The sequence below is a fragment of the Brachyhypopomus gauderio genome, chromosome 6 (genome assembly GCF_052324685.1).
Source record: "Brachyhypopomus gauderio isolate BG-103 chromosome 6, BGAUD_0.2, whole genome shotgun sequence".
Lineage (NCBI taxonomy): Eukaryota > Metazoa > Chordata > Actinopteri > Gymnotiformes > Hypopomidae > Brachyhypopomus > Brachyhypopomus gauderio.
The window spans coordinates 16678793-16698146 of NC_135216.1; the positions used below are offsets into that span (position 1 = coordinate 16678793).

The following is a 19354-nucleotide window of genomic DNA, read 5'->3' on the forward strand; positions in this document are numbered from 1 at the left end:
ACCCAACAAAGGCCAGCACACGCGTCTACCCAACACAGGCCAGCACACGCGTCTACCCAACACAGGCCAGCACACGCGTCTACCCAACACGGGCCAGCACACGCGTCTACCCAACACAGGCCAACACACGCGTCTACCCAACACAGGCCAGCACACGCGTCTGCTCAGCACACACCAGCACACGCCTCTACCCAACATACCCCACCTACCCAGTTGCTCACCATTAATTCCATGCTCGGGCATAATCAGCTTGTTTATTGAGTTTAATTGACCTTGTAATTTTAGGCGAATGCAATCCATTTACCTTAATGCAAACGCAACAGATTAGCCACAGGACAGATTAGCCACAGGACACGCCTCCCTCCCCTCCGACACTGTATGTCATTAGAGAAAATCTCATTTTGCTGATTGCACAATATATCCAATCAGTCATGGTCATTTTCAGGTTTATTTGTTTTGACTATCAGTTTGATTTCTTTCTAACGTACATATTCAAATCGCCTCTTCTAGGATTAAACAAAATCAGCCAACAAGATGTGTGCTGTTGTTGTGTTGTTGTTTTTTTTGGTCAGTTCAGTTGCCACTTTCACAGTTCCAATGATTGTAAAATCAGCAAGGCTCCTATAGGGAGAAGTGCTACATCTGCAGAGTGAGCAGACAGGAAGCTGCTTGCGCCCCTTGTTTCATAATGCAAGTGTGCCAGCATGCCTACTGCACCACACGCTGCTCGTGCACTTAATGCACATACACTTCACCTTTGTTTGAATTGCTAAAATTCATAGTAATCGGGCCCATTCATTCCCCTCCTGCAGCTCACGGTCCAGAAAGTCCAAAAGTTGTGGAGCACAGTGGCAAAAACTCTGGATTAACAATCATATCTGTGCTAAACAGACTTGGGTTTGATCCGACTACTACTAATCCCTGTATCCTGCAAGGAGCAACAGTCTCCTGTTATGTTCTGATTATGAGATCATTCAGATGGTTGGACCATAGACCATTAGCAGCCATAATCTCTAATGGAAACATCAATTAATGGGGCACTTGGAATGTTTATTAAGCCATGTTAACATTTCAGGGACAAGGACTTGATGGCCAACACCAAAAACCACAGCTCACGTTACCCATGCAGTGAGGCGTGAAGAAGGGAGGTCAAATGCTATTTTTCGCACATTAAGAGAATGCAATTACGTCTTCCAATGGCCATGATTAAGATGATGATCACGGCCCTGCCAATAAGGGCTAATATATGGATGGGACTTGGAATTAAAAAACAGCTCACTGGGCAATACCTCACCAGATCCTGTCACTTCAATCAATGGCATTAAAGTTCCTCTGTGAAAAATCTTTCTCTAAAATATCACACCCAAGCAGCGATCTACTGGCATTTGTGAAAAGATAGAACAAGTTTGCAAGACACATTTAATATATATTACGGCCTCTTCGAAAATTAGTGCATGATTTAAAATGTCAAAATCAGAGATCAAACAGCCATTTGATATTACATGTATCGACAGAAGAGATCCGGTGGGGTGTACTGACATTCCTGCTTATTCTCTGTGTTTGTGTGTTAGTGTGTGAGACAGTCAAGCGATATTGTAGAAGGTCCTTGGTCTGGGAGCTTATTTGAATGTAAATGATTAAATGAAAATGCAGTCCTCTCACAGACTCTGAATGCACCGTGATGTCACATGGTTTGGGCCGGGTCATTAGACGTGGCACGCTGGTCACAAATCAGCCACCTGCTGCAACCCAGCTCCTGCATGTGACACAGCTGCCAGGAACACCCCCCCTCCACCTACCCCTCCCTCACACTCTCCTCCACCTACCCCTCCCTCACACTCTCCTCCACCTACCCCCTCCCTCACACCCCTCCACCTACCCCTCCCTCACCCCCCCTCCACCTACCCCTCCCTCACCCCTCCACCTACCCCTCCCTCACACTCTCCACCACCTACCCCTCCCTCACACTCTCCTCCACCTACCCCTCCCTCACAATCTCCTCCACCTACCCCTCCCTCACACCCCTCCACCTACCCCTCCCTCACACTCTCCACCACCTACCCCTCCCTCACACTCTCCTCCACCTACCCCTCCCTCACACTCTCCTCCACCTACCCCTCCCTCACACCCCTCCACCTACCCCTCCCTCACACTCTCCACCACCTACCCCTCCCTCACACTCTCCTCCACCTACCCCCTCCCTCACACCCCCTCCACCTACCCCTCCCTCACACCCCTTCCACCTACCCCCTCCCTCACACTCTCCTCCACCTACCCCTCCCTCACACTCTCCTCCACCTACCCCCTCCCTCACATTCTCCACCACCTACCCCTCCCTCACACCCCTTCCACCTACCCCCTCCCTCACACTCTCCTCCACCTACCCCTCCCTCACACTCTCCTCCACCTACCCCCTCCCTCACACTCTCCACCACCTACCCCTCCCTCACCCCCCCTCCACCACATACCCCTCCCTCACACCCCCTCCACCTACCCCTCCCTCACACTCTCCTCCACCTACCCCTCCCTCACACTCTCCACCACCTACCCCTCCCTCACACTCTCCTCCACCTACCCCTCCCTCACACTCTCCACCACCTACCCCTCCCTCACACTCTCCTCCACCTACCCCTCCCTCACACTCTCCTCCACCTACCCCTCCCTCACCCCCCCTCCACCTACCCCTCCCTCACACTCTCCTCCACCTACCCCCTCCCTCACATTCTCCACCACCTACCCCTCCCTCACACCCCTTCCACCTACCCCCTCCCTCACACTCACACTCTCCACCACCTACCCCTCCCTCACACCCCCTCCACCTACCCCCTCCCTCACACTCTCCTCCACCTACCCCTCCCTCACACTCTCCACCACCTACCCCTCCCTCACACCCCCTCCACCTACCCCTCCCTCACACCCCTTCCACCTACCCCCTCCCCTCACACTCTCCTCCACCTACCCCCTCCCTCACACTCTCCACCACCTACCCCTCCCTCACCCCCCCTCCACCACATACCCCTCCCTCACACCCCCTCCACCTACCCCTCCCTCACCCCCCCTCCACCTACCCCTCCCTCACCCCTCCACCTACCCCTCCCTCACACTCTCCACCACCTACCCCTCCCTCACACCCCCTCCACCTACCCCTCCCTCACACCCCCTCCACCTACCCCTCCCTCACACTCTCCACCACCACAGTGCTTCAGCCTCATTTTCATACGGCACTGCCAACAACGCCCAAAGAGCTTCAGGCTGACTGTTATGAGAGGAGAGATCATTAGCGAAGTCGTCGTCCCTCAACTGCAGTCACTGTGTGCCTGAGCAATGGAGGGAAGCAGTGGAATTTAATGCACCGCCCGCTCCGACAAAATATTTGTTTCCACTGCAGGACACACAATGGGCCCGGTGAAAGTCAGGAATTTACTGTCTCAAGGAGACACTCCATTCTGCCTCTGTTTGACACAGTTCCACTTTATTGATAATGGAATAATTACGTTGGCTTTTCCATCACATTTCTGGATACGTCAGCGGCTAAAGGATTTACATAAAAACCTAAAAATGTCTGCCTGTTCCAGCTCAAGTTGCTATTCTTGATACTTGTTATTCCATAGCAGGCATTCAAAGATGCTTGAAAAAAAAACACTCCTATGAGAGAAAGCTAGAATGGAAAGGTCCCCCTGCAGAAGCTGAAACTATCTAAATCCAGCCTATTAAAACGAATACTGGGCCGCGTCTAATCGTTTAACAGGCCCACTGAACAAGTTCTCCTCACTTTCATAAAGCACAGCTGTCAAACCACAGCACATCCACCTGCCCCATATTTAACTTCTGTCTAAGCCCATAGACTTAACCTCAGACTCTAACTGCTCTACCTCCAAGATGAAGAGACCCAACCCAACGCACAGACCACTCACACAGTACCCACATGTGCCTTGTCAGCGATCAAAGCAGCCTGCTAAAGACAAAATGTGGGAAGGAAGCATCGGAACACCTCTCCGCTTTGCTCTCCGGCTGAGGAAGGCTTAATGAAGGTGCCAGACTTTGGAACTGTTATGTTTTGAGTTGTGGAGAACAGGAAGTGGCACCAGTTCTAGAAGGCACCACATCACTGCCGTTCGAGCATCAGACACAGAGCCGGCGCCACGGCTGCTGCGAAGGACGAAGAGAAAGAGGCGAGTGAAAAACACAGCCAAATCCTTCAAGGGGAGCCAAACCAAGTGACTCTGCTACGACCCTCGTCAGTTGCCTACCACCACACCGCCCCGTGTCGCCGCCTCGCAAAGGAACGTCTTCCTTTGATAACACCGAGCTGCAAAGCTGGGTGCTTTGGTGGTTTTCACTTTAAAAGTGCTCCGCTGGAGTCTGGCTTACGCTGGCTTGGATCATGTGTGCAAATCTGTGGCAAATCTCTGCACGTTGGGAATCTAGGCACAGCGCGTTTGCATAGGGTCGACTGCGGAGTTGTAAATGACACTGTCGTTTCAACTGGGCGCAGACGACAGACTGCCTCAGGAACCCTGGGGTCATATTTTAAAGGGGGGCGTAAAGATTGCAGTGCCACTGATCCAAGTGCACAGGAATATGCTGAATGTGTAAAATATTTATTCCACTCTGAGCCCGAGCATTTGGCAGGGCATTGAGTATTTACGGTCTTTCATTCTCATATAGCAACATGAAAGCCTGAGCCCATAAGCACTTGCTGGAATTCCACCATTCAAAAAACCAAATCAGCTTTTAATGTGATTCCAGGACTAAAAGTGATGCTGGGATTCATCTCGTTTATCGGCAGACGTCTGTGGAAGGCAGGACAACGTTTCAACAGGTGCTTCCTGCTTCTCGGCTAGATTCCACACTGACCTCCTGCCCCGCTGGACAACAGACAATTCCAGCAGATAACACACATGTTAGATAATGTGAAAGCAAAACCCTGTTCTCACGCTGGGATTAATGGACCCATGTTCAATGGAAACATTCTTTCATGTGGCTAGTTATCAGTGTGACTACACAGATTAGGCAGCAGTGGAAAACTGCTTCTACTTACCGCCATATAAACACCAGGGATATAGTGCTGGGTGATTAAACGATCTCGTAATGGGATCGCAATAAAATGTAAGTCGATACCGATAAGTTTTTGACATCTTTACTCGATGAGGACAAATGTAACAGCCTATCACACACAAGAAATAATCTCGACAACAGCCAGTCCGTCTGTTGGTCTGTACATCAGAGTACACTCTATTTCTATCACTAAACATTATATGAGCTACTAGCGCTGAAGAAAGCTCTGAAAACTACAAATAAATTAGTGGAAATTGGGAATGTTACACCAGCAGAAGTGAAAGTGAACTCACCATTTCTTCTAAAGCAGGGGTGCCCACAGTTTTCAGCTTGCGAGCTACTTATAAGATGACCAAGTCAGAAAGATCTACCGGGGGTGGCGGTGAACGTAATTTGTTGAGCCGGGGGGGGGGCGGGGGGGGGGGGGGTGGCGAGCGTAATTTGGTGAGTGGGGGGGGGGGGGGGGGGGGGGGGGGGGGGGGACGACGGGACGTAATTTGTTGAGTGGATTGCAGATTGGCTACCGTGAATGTCAATCAAAATACAACCGTCAGTGCAGATGTGCGATTCATCTACTACTATTTTATGTGACGCGATCTACGCACATTCCTTCGCGATCGACCGACACTTCCTTCGCGATCCGACGTAATGAGCACCCCTGTTCTAAAGAGTAATAAATTGTTGACAAACACATTTTCAATTATAGAAAAACATGTAGCATAAAGACTGGTTTAGTGTTTACATTTTGCAACTACATTTTTTTAAGAGAATCTTTTTACTATCTACATTTGAGAGATAAAATCAGTACAAAATATTACTTAATTTTGTTAAAATAAAGTTAAAGCAGATAAAGCATGCTTACACAGATAAATGTTAATATTATACTATTTTTATGAATATGTACTAGTGAACACTGGGTTTCAATCACTAGGATACTCTAACACTGGCAGCTTTATGAAATTATGTACTGTGATCAATAATGATATTGATCAATATGGAAAAATCTCATATCTCTCATATTGTTAGCATTTTTGCCATATAATCCAGGCCTACAGGGACAGTTAGAAAATATTTGTTTATGGTAATATTCAATATTAATATGAGTGCCCAGCAGGTGTATAAATCTGTAGACCACAAGAAAAGAATAGGGTGAAAATAGGAGAGGTTTAGGTTTTGTGATCAATAACAAGCCTTCTGTTTGGAAAACTAGCACAAATTGCATCTGTGATTTATTTTCCTGTCTCGTGAGGGAGTAAAAGTCCCTACGATGGGCAATATTACAAAGGCATGATACCACCATGTCGCATATTGTCAACATGAATCATGTGGTCCATTTTTTTTTTACCCAAGGAGCAAATGAAAACTTGCAGATATGATTGCTCTGGAACAAAGCTGCAAAATACCTGCTCTGCACAAGTTAGGGACTTCCCTGACCTAACACACATGATTCAGTGCATCAGATATTCACTAAAGCCCTCTCAAGGGCAGTCTTATTTGTAACAAGATGGATCTCATCCTGAAACCTGGAAATGCTCTGCTTATAAAGAAAAGGGATTGAGAAACAGTTCTTTACAGTGTTGTTTCCCTGATTTGTTTAGTTTTGTAAGTGAAATGTTTTTAACTTAAAATGTCACAGTTATATGTCAACTTCAGCTTTGTGGCATTCTCTTTGAGAAGCCATCACCCATAGTATCTCATATCTGGTAGTATGATGGGCTACGTTAACCTACAATCAACATGTCAATCTAGAAAATGTGTTTCAGTGGCGCAAGGTCTGAACTGTAACGGCCACGTGCCACATGTGAAAGTGGAAGCAAAATGGCAGACAAAACAAGTCTCAGGCCATTTAGATCGAACAGTCCTCAGTCTGCTACCTGGTTTGAGTGTGATGCACGCATTCGCCATCACCATCTGCAGGTAATATGAAGGGATTATTCACGTACCGCCCTGATTTATTACTCTCAAATGACTCCATGACATGAGTTCTGCTCCCTAGGGCTCTGATCATGGCCGAGGAACGTCACATACCATCTACGACCAGGAAGCCCAGGTGGCTGATGGTCAAGCGTCTTCCATGGAAGATGCTCCCCTACTGTCTTGTTGGAGTCTTGCCACTCCACACTGCAAACCTATATTTTATGAACAGTATTGAGGTGTATTTGCATAAAGGTATTTAAAATGGGCTATAGAAAATCTTTAATATGTTAGCAGAGACTGCTCAGGAGATTCAGCAAAGACAGGTTGCATGATAACACTTCATTTAGTCCTTCTTCTGCTGTATGGCATTAAGAAAGATTGGTGATTGCTTTGACAGGACACTTTATGGTTGATTAAATTATTGATTTTTTTTCATCTTCTTAAAAACCCATTCAGAACCAATTGCTCAATTACAATCATTCAGTGTGACATGAGGGTGTGATGATTCACATGGCCTGTTAACGCCACTGTGGCTTGTTCTTTATTAAGTGCCTAGAGGTGCCCGTTCTTTGATCTGGTTCAAAATGTCTAACATTCACAATTAAGTCCGTGCTTAAACCTGGTCTTACTTCTGCCAGCTCAGTGCTGAACTGATTACCTAGCCATCTGTGAAGAGCTTTTGAGAGGTAATAGGTGTGCATCGTGCGTGGAATTATCACAAAATTATATTTTTATGCAATTAGTCAATTATCATCAGCGTTTTTATGACCATTTTTTCTTTACTGTACTATTTGCACCAGGACTGGTGGAGGCTAATGTGTGATGTGTGGTTTCAGCAATCGAGTCTGTCCACAGTCAACTAATAAAATTAATAATTTCACATACCAAAACAAAAATAACAAAATGACTGAATTCCTTTTACAGCTTACAGCAAAGACAGGGGGTGAAACAAGACTCTCATATAAATGAACTAAGGTTTGAATTTACATTCTGAAGGTCTTGCTCATCATTTTAATCTAGTAGACAGGAAGCCATATTTCAGCTTTTATATGAATTATGTAACATCCTTAACTGCAACACTGCGCCCTAGAAATCACATGCACATGCATCCTTTGTCCACACAAATCAATCAGATATGGTTGTATGGGCCCGTTTGAACACCCGACTACAAATCATATGGTCTAAAGAATGGCAGTACAAACATTTCATGCAGTTGTTCCAGTGAAAGAAATTATCAAAAATTCCCCAATATGGGCAAATGTTTCTGATACATTAGAGCATAGTAAAAAAAAACAGAAAGCAAGATCCAGAAGTGCCTGTAGGAAACGGATTGCCCAGATGGTGTGGCAATGAAATGCAAAGGTACACAGTCAGGAATGAGTGGTGAGGCACAGCTTGTTGAAGACGGCCCATTCAGTAGCACTTAAACGAGGAAGAAACCACGCTTACACACGCAACAGCTACCAACACCATTAGTCATTACTGTTACAGGCACAGACGCCATTAGTCAAGACGCCCAGCTGTGATTTGTGCAGCTTAAATAACACTGACCTCACTCAGTTTCTGCCTGGGTCTGTCTCTGTAACTGTATCTTTACAGCCTAAAAAACATCAAGCACTATCAAAGTTGTCCCCTGGTGAAAGTGTAGACATTGGCTCCTCCTCCTCTGAACTGATCCCAGTTTCACGTACCAGCAGCAGTGCTGTCCCCGCCCCTTTGGTCCAGCAGTGCCGTCCCCGTCCCAGTGGTCCAGCAGTGCCGTCCCCGTCCCAGTGGTCCACCAGTGCTGTCCCCGCCCCTTTGGTCCAGCAGTGCCGTCCCCGTCCCAGTGGTCCACCAGTGCTGTCCCTGTCCCATTGGTCCACCAGTGCTGTCCCTGTCCCACTGGTCCACCAGTGCTGTCCCTGTCCCACTGGTCCACCAGTTCTGTCCCTGTCCCACCAGTGCTGTCCCTGTCCCATTGGTCTACCAGTTCTGTCCCATTGGTCCACAACATGTGCTCAGGGACTGTACTCCACCATATTCCATACAACTGGCAAGCACCAGCACAAAGTAAAAGAATTGTGAGATACTGTATTACAAAAAACAGAGACTTTTGTTTCTATACTGGATGAAACAAAGGTTAAAATGTCAGTCAAATCCCAGCATGCAAGCCTTGAAAACAGTGCTGGCTCATTGGCTGGAATCAATAACAACTACCCCATTCCCAGAACACTGCTGGGAGCTCTCCAACTATCTGAAACCTTGACCCAGGAGTTGCACACCACGCTTCCTCAACCTTTACAAACGAAAACATATAAGCTATTAAGTAATATGGTATGATATCCAGCCCAGCGTCACTACCTCTTCATAAAGAAAATGTAAAGCTTTGAACCTGTTAACCGTAATTGTTTTTTTCACATGGTGAATTGAACCATATCCATGATTGTGTCAGGAATGTTCTGCGTCCCAGTGGTCAGAGTTAATCAGTAAGCAATGCTGAGATGGCTGCAGACACTGGAGCACTCAAAGCATTCACAAAGGGCACAAACAAAAGACTCAACTCGCTTTCAAACCTGCGTTAACAACAAAGTGACAAAGGCAGAACTGTGGCCACCTGTAGCATATAGAAAACTGGTGTAAACCATGACAGGACCACATCCTCCTTATCGCCATGTTGAGGACAAACTACCAACATACACAGCAGGTCTTGGATCCCTAAAACATTTCATTTTTGCAGTAAAATCAACTCAGGAAAATCAACCCCTTAACATTTTAGAAACCTTTAACTGCTGTCTTTAATTGCTTACCGTGATACCAGAATATTTAATTATACCCTGAAAATGCAGTTTTGAGATTTTGGTTATTTGAACCTCAGAGAATTTCGGCTACACTGTCTTGCTTCAAAACATGGAGTACTTTCCCGTTCAAAATCGCCACCGAGTTGCTGCAACACTCTTGGGTATCATAGAGAGCTGCATAATCTCTGTCATTATCAAATCACAAAAACACTACACTGGGATTTCCCATAGACCACCTGCTAAAACATAGGATTTGTTAGCAAGTTAACTGTAAATCTAAATATGCAATTCTGCAGTGAGGCAACAGTCAACCAATCAGTCTTGCCTTTTTGCATCATACTCAGCAAAACCAAAGTAAAAGGCACATATAATCCCGGTATATGTGAGAGGGAACATTCCCAAGACCTTGGGCCTGTCTGCTTTGGGATTAAAGTGAGGCTGTCTGTTTACAAGTTTTCCTGAGAACCTCCTTAAACGGATAATCACTGACACTCATTTGCTCTTGTCTTCAAAAATGCAAATGAAACATGTCAAGTGACAAAAATACATATATATTGCGGGAGGAAATTGTTGGGGGTTGGATGTAGCTTCCTATTCATAAACATTCTTATTTTAGAACATTTATCCTTAGATTACGAGACGAAAATGCCTCTAATCTCTGCGATATTGAGGGAATTACAAAAATTCATTTAATACACTGTGCTGTACTGATTATATTCAGTAAAACCACTTAACAGAAGAGTCAAAAAGCTTGCCATCAATAATTATGCAGGGCCGATCATCTCCACACATGGCTTATTTCAAGATTATCACATCATGCTTTTCTCTGTCAAATAAATCCAATCAGAATTATGATGCAAGCTTGTGGAGGAAACCCAACTGGAAAGCACTGCTTAGACTTGAATCTTTGACAGCATTTAACCATAACGTGGAGAATTCTGTTTTAACGATTCCACACTTCAGCAAATAAAACCGTCTACTTAATTAGCCACAGTTATCTATTTTGGAACACTGGTCAGCATATCTGTAAGGAAACTCTATCGTCCCAACTGCTAAACTTTTTCCCACAGCATCTAACCACACCACTGAATTCAATCCAATAATAGAGTGACCGTGGAAAGCAAATAACGCGAGTGCCATCTGTGACCAGTCTGACCTAATGACTTGTTTTGTGCGTGAACGTCCAAAGCTTGGAGCCCCTCCGTCAATGCCAGTTTGTGTCTCCATTATTATTGAAATCAAGCGACTGGGTCACACCACAGATCTGCGTCGGCAAATCCGCCGGTGTCTCCAGCCCTGTCTGTCATATGTTCCAGAAGGCTGGCGCTGATTTCATTCCCTTCATGGCACCTTGCAAGGGCTCCGTGTTCCGTACTTTACATGCAAGCACCGAACATGCGCACTGATGCGTACACACACGTTTTTAGACGCATCTCGTCTATTTTCTTACCTTGTGCCACAGCTTTCAACACGTGGATGTGTAGACAGAAGAACGCCCACCAACACCAAGCACATAATACAAACTTTCTCCTTTCATTCCAGATGCAATTTCTCACAGAAGAACTTCTTGTAATATTTGCAGTGATCATTTTATCATCGTGTGCGGTAATATTCTTCGCCCCACAAGCCGACGTGGTAAAGCTCTTTTGAGTGAGTTTGTGAGGAGGACTCTGGGTCTTGGCATTGGCTGACCCGGTTCTGACGGAGCCCTCAGCACACAGCCCCGGGTCCAGACCCCCGAACTCCGCGTCTCTCTCGTTGGTCTCGGATGAAGGTGGAGGAGCTCCATTAATCCCACCAAGGCCCATTATGAAGTGTGAACGGTTCCTCTCGTGTCTCCGTCTGTCTCTACTGACTCATTCCGCCTGCCGGTTCCGTGACGGAACTATTCCTAACGGGAACTACCCAGTTCGGACGGTAGTGCCACACACATCAACAGGAGCATGCCGTTTGGTCCTTCACAAATGTTGGTGCTGTACTTCGATAGTTCCTGATACGAATGAGTTAGTCAAGACTGTCGTGTTATTATAAAGGTCCAAACATCGCAGTAGCCCACGGCGTTTCTTCTGTGTATCCTACCTGTTATCTGGATGATCGGAACCGCAAGGCGCTCACAGGACACGGGCTCCTGCTTTCAACGTATATTAGATTAGATGTGGGTTATATGTCTAAATCATTATGGTCCGTTTTCAACTCTCTTAAATGAGATACCTTCGTCATTCCCGAGCTTGCGGTTTTCTTTCCTTTATCAACCAGTGGAAAAGTTAAAAGTTACGCCGTCCGTTTTGCCCAGACGTCTGAAATAACGAGAGCCCTGCACACGCAAAGTCCTACATCCATCCAAAAAAATGCAAAAATAAATAAATAAGCAATGGTCCTCAGAATCCAGATCCCTGGCTTTATTTCTCTTGTTTCTTATCGTGATGTTTAACAGTTGTTTTCTTGAAGCGCGTCTGTTTCAACACGTTGGTGGATTAGGCGCCACTGAAACAAAACAGATAGTGCCTCCCTATCTCTCGGATTACGAGCTGAGTTTCACCTTCTCCCTCGCCGGCCGTAACAACAATATAGTTACACATTAACCATCTCATACATCACCGAGTCGTTCTCCAAAATGCACCGAGCCGACTTTTCTCGGTAGCTTGTGTTTTATGGTAGAATTAGATGTTCCATAGTGATACTAGAAGCCAGCCGTACGCGGTTTACCGGTGCAGCAGCACTACGCAGCGCCAACATGCAAGTGGAGTCGAGCGCGTGCAGATCCGGTGAGAATCCCAGCGACTGCACAAACTGCGCGAGCGGCGTTGGACGCGCGCTTAAACTCCGACACAGGTTCGCCGCTCCGCCAACTTCCTCCTGGATCAACGTTAGACTCCTCCGCCCTTCTTCAAACTCATTGGTTACTTACGCTTAACGCACGTCAGCGTGAGACTAATTCACGTGTAAATAAACCCGTCGTCCCTCGCGTGAGTTGTAAAATAATCCCGATATTTCTGGAAGCATTGAAATGTGATGTGTAATTATTTAAATACTGCTGATAAATGTCAAGAAAAAGGATCATAGATCAAGTCCGGTGATGACACGTTTTGCCAGTAGTCAAATTCAATAATAGGAAAAAGAGACTATAGCAAATAATTCAAATATAAGTGAGCACATTACCTAGTGAACTCCACAACCTCCATATTTCATTGTTTGGATTAGACTGCCCAGGAAATTTCATTTGAAGATCTTGAATTCGACTATAATCCAATGAAAAGGATGAGGTGCATTCGTCTGCTATGAATTATGTATATACATTCGTTAGGCTCTAATGTTCTGTTAAAATGATGTTTCCGGTTTGAAGTAAGAAACCTTGATCAACCGAGTACACAAAACAAATACTTTCCGACATTAATGTGTAATCTGTTTAACCTCGGGGTGCAGCACCGCAGTATGAAATGAAGAATACATTCCTGGGAAAATGACACTGAATTTACATACAAAAAATCCGCATCACTTCTGACTACAAAAACAAATGTTATGTTATATTCTTTCTCTTTTCGTTCTTTGTTAATGAACTACTTTTAGAGAGAGCTAACAAACGTGTTGTAACTGTTAATTACACAGTTACATTGGTTTACGTACACTTTTTCTTTTTTCTGTCTGGCACAGTACAGTCTGCTCGTGACCTTTACATCAACCTTAACCATTAAACCTACAAGTAATATTTAAGATGGTTTTTTTGAGGTGGTGGGTGGCTATATTTTGATCTCATACTGCAATGAAAATAATCGCAAAGAACGATTTTTGTAAAATCTTACACGTTTATGTTAACATTGATTACAATTTTCATGTTATTTACTTCTTGGGAAACTGCTTATTATACCTTTAATAATTGCATAATGAACAAATCTAAATGCCACATTTTGCCTAGTTACGTTGATTGTCTTGCTGGCTCCAGTCAGGGTGTTGAGGTCAGGGTAGTTGTTCCTCAATGTTTTATTTTTTTTGCTTTATTATTGTCTAGATATAGCATGAGAGAAGCCTGACATCATAACTGATTTGTGTGTTTCATGGAGTACCTATCTGTTTTTTTTTTATCATCTCATAAACCTGCTAGAAGACCTGCCGCCACTGAAACCCAGTAGGCTAAAGGAAGCTTGGGCTGTTTACCTGAATCTGTAATATGACAGAAGAGATCTATTAGATCAGGCTGTGGTGTCAGGGTGATTCATTAGTGCATGGCACAGAGCATCGTGATTTATCTTACTTGGATATTCAGGATTATCAAAGTGGCACATGACGAACAGGCATCATACACGATAACGGTGTGCTAATCTCCATCCCTAACCCACAGGGCACGTCATCTCCTGCTCCTCCACCATGTTCTCATCAGGGCCGTGAATGTTAATGCTCCCGTGTCTCTGGCTGCCTGATCCACTTCACGTGCTCCTTTCAGACGACCGCCTGTGTCGCCGCAGGGACTGATGTTCAAACACAACGCTCTCGCCTTTTCTGTGTGAACACACCTTCAGCCTGACTGCCAGGAACAAACACATCAAGTAAATCATTTCCTGGTGTGTATCTGTCCAACAAATACCCTTAAAGCCCGTTCTTGTGGTGTTCACTGGTCTCCCAGCACTCACACGCCTTCACCGCATTCAGCTTGTGCAGGGAACTTGCACATGCCCAGTACAACTGAACAGCCCTGGGTCTTGTCAGAGCCCGTCCCCACTGAACATGTCCACAGCTATATCTTTATGAGCACTGCGGCGTCTAGAGGCGAGCTGGACTACCTCTTTCTGACAGGGGCCAATAAATCATTTTTCATCCCCCTTATGTGAAGCGCACTAGCAATGACACAGCAGCTGAGGTGCCGTCAGATGAAAGTGAGACATCGGACATGCTGAGCTTTGTTGTTGCTGTGCTACGGGAATATCAAGGAAATGAGATAACACCAGTCAGGTTCAGGAGTCGTGTCTGTCTTACAGCAGCCCGCCAGCCATAAATCCTTCAGATGGAGAAGCGCAGAGGTGTCCACGGCCTGCTTTGGAATTACAAATCAGCTACGGTGTGTTAATAGTTTGGAAAAAGAATGAAATGGAAAAAAAGAGATCCTCTACCTAGGATTGTCAACTGTTGAATGTTGGTATTGTTCATCACAGAAGGGAAACAGAGGAGATCTGAGCAGTGGTTCTCTGCTTTCACTCCAAAGAAAAAACATCTGGATTGCCTCAAGTGAGGGATGTTGTGAAATTGATTTCCCAAACATCTTTTTAAAACAAATATCATGCACAGTGGAGATTCTGTTTCCTGTTTATTCAACTATCTAATGTCCTCATTCCCTGACAGGAGCCATGGTGTGAACTACCAGACATTTCTGAGAATAATTGTAAGGTTTCAGAGAATGTGTGTGTGTGTGTGTGTGTGTGTGTGTGTGTGTGTGTGTGTGTGTGTGTGTGTGTGTGTGTGTGTGTGTGTGTCTGTGGGGGGGGGGTGTTGTGTGTGTGTGTGTGTGTGTGTGTGTGTGTGTGTGTGTGTGTGTGTGTGTGTGTGTGTGTGTGTGTGTGTGATTGTATGTGTGGGGGCTGTGTGTGTGTGTGTGTGTGTGTGTGTGTGTGTGTGTGTGTGTGTGTGAGTACTCACGCGTGCATTTACATTCCTGTTTTTAAAACAGCAGCTCCCCATCTGAATTCATCTGGAGCTCTGATAAACAGACCCTATTTACTCATTAGAGGGCTTGACTGCCTTGTCTCCTTGCCAACACTCAGTGTGGTTGATAAAAAAAAAACGCAAAGCAGATGCAAAGGATCCATCCTCCAATCAGAGAGAGGCTCCTGCTGAGAGCTACTCACCAATCAGGACTCAGTACACCCAGTCCAAGCACTGCTTTCACAATGGTACACTACTTAGTTATTTAGTTTGAACCTGTAAGTGCCTGTGTGTGTGTATGTGTGTGTGTGTGTGTGTGTGTGTGTGTGTGTGTGTGTGTGTGTGTGTGTGTGTGTGTGTGTGTGTGTGTGTGTGTGTGCGTGTGTGTCTGTCTGTGTGTGTCTGTGTGTGTGTGGGAGGAGGAAATCTTAGGGTGAAGCTAAGATATATGACTCTAAATGACACTGAGAACGTTATCCATGCTTTAACAAAACTTAATTGGCATTTAAGTTGAAATGAGTTTGTGCAGTGTCTGTCTTATCAACAAGGCTGATTATTCTACCTGAACATGTGGGTGTAAACACAGCAGATTGGCGAATATGTTACACGAACAGGGGTCATGCTGGTATTTTACTAGATATGTGCAAACTAATGAGGCTTATAGGGAACTTGCTATTATTTGCTTTATTTTATTCATAACTTCAGATTTAACATATAAATTGTTTCATTTGAAGAAAAGAAGCAGCATTAATGTACATAAGAATACGAAAACTATCATTTCTTTCTTCTATATGTTGTTAAACTAATGCATACTAAATTAATTTTCTTGACTTCATACGGCGTCTTTGCGTGCACTTGTACGAATCGTAGCCCCACAGTGCCCTCTTTGGCATATCGAGGAAATTGCATCCAAGGACTAATCCTTCATTCCCTTTTCGAAGGAGTACACGTGCACGTGCCTTTAGATGGGAGATGTGGCAGAAGAGTCTGTGAATGTGACCACACTGAAGCGTCGTCTCTACAGATTCTACAAGGCCACTGGATTGTGACACTTTGTCCCGAGCAGAGCAAAAATAATCGACTGATCTGGCTAGCGAGGTACAGTACAGACTGCGTAGGAGAGCGCGTGAGTGTTCACGGTGGCCCCGTGACCTCATCAGGTCTGGCATTACAAGTGGTGCTGTTTAAGAAAAACGCAATCCGGGCACGTTTGTCTTCACTTGGTTTTCAGCCCGTCCGATTTTCGAATTCAGCGGAGAGCGAAAGGGGACTACATTTAGATTCCGCACTGTGATTGTCCGGGGCTCCTGGCGACCCCTCTGAACTCCATTCTTGGCTACAGAAAACGCGAGAAGAATGAGGAAATGTTCAGATAGGGACGCTTGCCACGCCTGGCTGGCACGAAGAAGGCCACTCGCTGTCTCACCCCGTTAAAATAAAGCCACCCGCTCCCCCTGACACCCCGGGCGGTGGCACCGGAGCCGTTGTTTCCCGCCGTCCCCTCAGCGCCTGTGTTTGCGCACCGAATGAGCGCGCGCACTCGCTCTGGAGTCACGCGCGAGTCACACAAGTTTCATTTAGCGCAGATAAAATTTATCGCGCGCATGTTTTGGCCGCCTGTCCGGGCAATTGGAACTTATCAGCCCAAGCTCTCTGAAGTGTAATTAAGTCAGGAGTAGAAAGCCTAGAAAAAAACACTCTTGACAGCAGCCGCATGTCACTTTGGCGCGTCTGTCTTTACCGCGTCCACGACCCGGTTCCCGAGCCCTCTGCAACATAAATCAAATCGGACTTAGGATTGGCTTTCAAAATGTAAATCGTTCGACGGCTAAAGCTGTGTCGTGTGCATCCTGTTGTTTATGGGATATGGAAGGGTCGGCACTGTGTGCGCCACTGGGGTTGGAGATAACATATAAGTCACATGTGGCAGGTGGATGCGTAGTTCACAGAAGCAGTGGTGTGCGGCTGGTGTCCATCTCTAGAGAGTATTGCCGTCTATGCTAAGAGCTGCGAATATTAGCGTTGTTCTTCTCTGTGGCAGTGGTCTCTTACCGAAGGGTTTCCGTAAGTACGAGAGTGCCACCGGGCTTGCTCCTGCTGCTAAAATCAATCTACATGCAAACATCAGCTTTAATTGAGAAACATATTCTTAATTAATTAACTCTTAATTAATTAGCGAGCACTGAGCTAAAATGAATGTAATTAAAGCTCACCTAGAGGCAGAAGACTCAAGAGCTTAGGGACAAATATGTTTATGATAAGTGCGAGTCTGTGTCAATTTGTAGGTCAAAGTTCTACAAATTCCATGCAGTACTAAAAACTTCACTCCCTTGTCTCATGAGAAATATCACACAAGGCAAGCAAGCGTCTAATTAGTCTCCTTTAATCATAACATATTCACTTTGATTCGAATGTGCAAACACTGATATAGTGCGCGTAATTGCATTCCAGAGAAGATGCTCTACTGTTTGGCTGCTGCAACAGTTTTTCGTGCCAGGAACAAAGTTGCTTTCTCTCTCTCTCTATCTCTCTTCTCTCTCTCTCTTCTCTCTCTCTCTCTATCTCTCTTCTCTCTCTCTCTCTCTCCTTTCTCTCTGCGAAATGTGAAAATCGCACTTCCACTTGGTTCGGCTCCAGGCAGAAAGAGAGCGCGTAAGGGACAGCACCACAGCGCTCACCTTGAGGAGCGGAGGTCTTGCCGACGGAGGGCGTGGACGTCTTTTGGAACAGGGAGAGATGAGCCGTGGGACCTTGTGTGTGTGCTGCTGATAGCTGTGTTACGCTAGAGATGTCACACCCAAGGTGAAATTAAAGGTCTAGTTGTGGCACAGCACATCTGAGTTTTCAGTTATTACCACCGAATCTCTTCTGAGGTCTGGGACATACGTTGTTTTGTCTCACGAAAGCTTCGCAGGAACGCCGATGCTCTGTTCAAGGGGGCTATATGTTTCTGTTCCTTTGATATTTTCCCTCTGTTGTTTACACAAGAAAACTCAAACTTTGAGCACAATTACCAAATTGTGTAACTCATGTTCCAGACCAAATCTGAGAAATTGCTGGCGCGGTTTGAGCCTTCATCTCTAATGCAGTTTGGCGGTGCCGTGCTGTGCTCACATCCCTACATGTGGCACGCGCTTCATTCTGCATAAATTAAGAGCATCACGGGTTGAACATCCCAAGCTGTATTGCATTACAAATTTGCATAAGTACCCACTTTGCGAAAGGCCGTGTGTGTAGTACAGCTTGGGCAGCGATGGAAGTTTGATGGAAGAGGCAGAGGAATTAGAGAACATCACAAGAGCCAAAAGAAGAACCAGGACTTTCACCATGTGGTCAACCTTAAAATGACTGAGCTGCAAATACAGGCAGTGTCAGCTGAGAACAGGACTAGATCAGGAGGACTGAAACACGCATTCATCTGAGTGCAGCCACATCCACCCCATTGTCATTGGTGTCTAGACCTAGTTTCTGACCACAGGCACGGAAATGTCTTCCACCACTCTCCACACAGCATTGACAATAACACATAAAAATAATACATGAACTGGCACCAGATACACTGGTACCACCTGGACACCCACAGTTATGCTGGTACCAGTCAGTGTAGATACCCAACACATATCCAGTCAGCAGTGGTCTTGTAGGCAAAACTGTCCAGTCATGAATAGTGTAGAGGGTGGCTGACAAATTGTGCTTGCCAACCAATCAGATGAAGGCTGTAATTATCCACTTATAATGGACCAGTAATTTAGGGTTAGGACATGCCTTTGAACATTCTGACATCTTTATATCAGTTCTACAGTTCTGCTGCCATACGCGCTCACTCTCTAAGGCCTGTTGACTTGAATTAGTGCGTGTCTCGTTTTTAAATTTACAGTTTATGAGCAGTATGTATGTGGTTTTGGATTATTGTTTTAATTTTAACACGAGTAATTATGGTCTGTACAACCTGTTGAATTATTTGATCC

The 19354-nt window shown here is 45.6% G+C and overlaps 1 protein-coding gene across 2 annotated transcripts in view; it reads right to left on the reverse strand.

Annotated features, from left to right (window-relative positions):
* The window catches only part of sdk1a (sidekick cell adhesion molecule 1a), a 188164-nt gene extending 175556 nt beyond the window's left edge, over window positions 1-12608 (reverse strand). For both annotated transcript variants that reach the window (XM_077009200.1, XM_077009199.1), the window contains exon 1: window positions 11206-12608. In XM_077009200.1, coding sequence (XP_076865315.1) covers window positions 11206-11563 — 358 coding nt within the window. In that variant the 5' untranslated portion in view covers window positions 11564-12608. The remainder of the gene's footprint in view (window positions 1-11205) is intronic.
* Between the last annotated feature and the right edge of the window lie 6746 nt (window positions 12609-19354).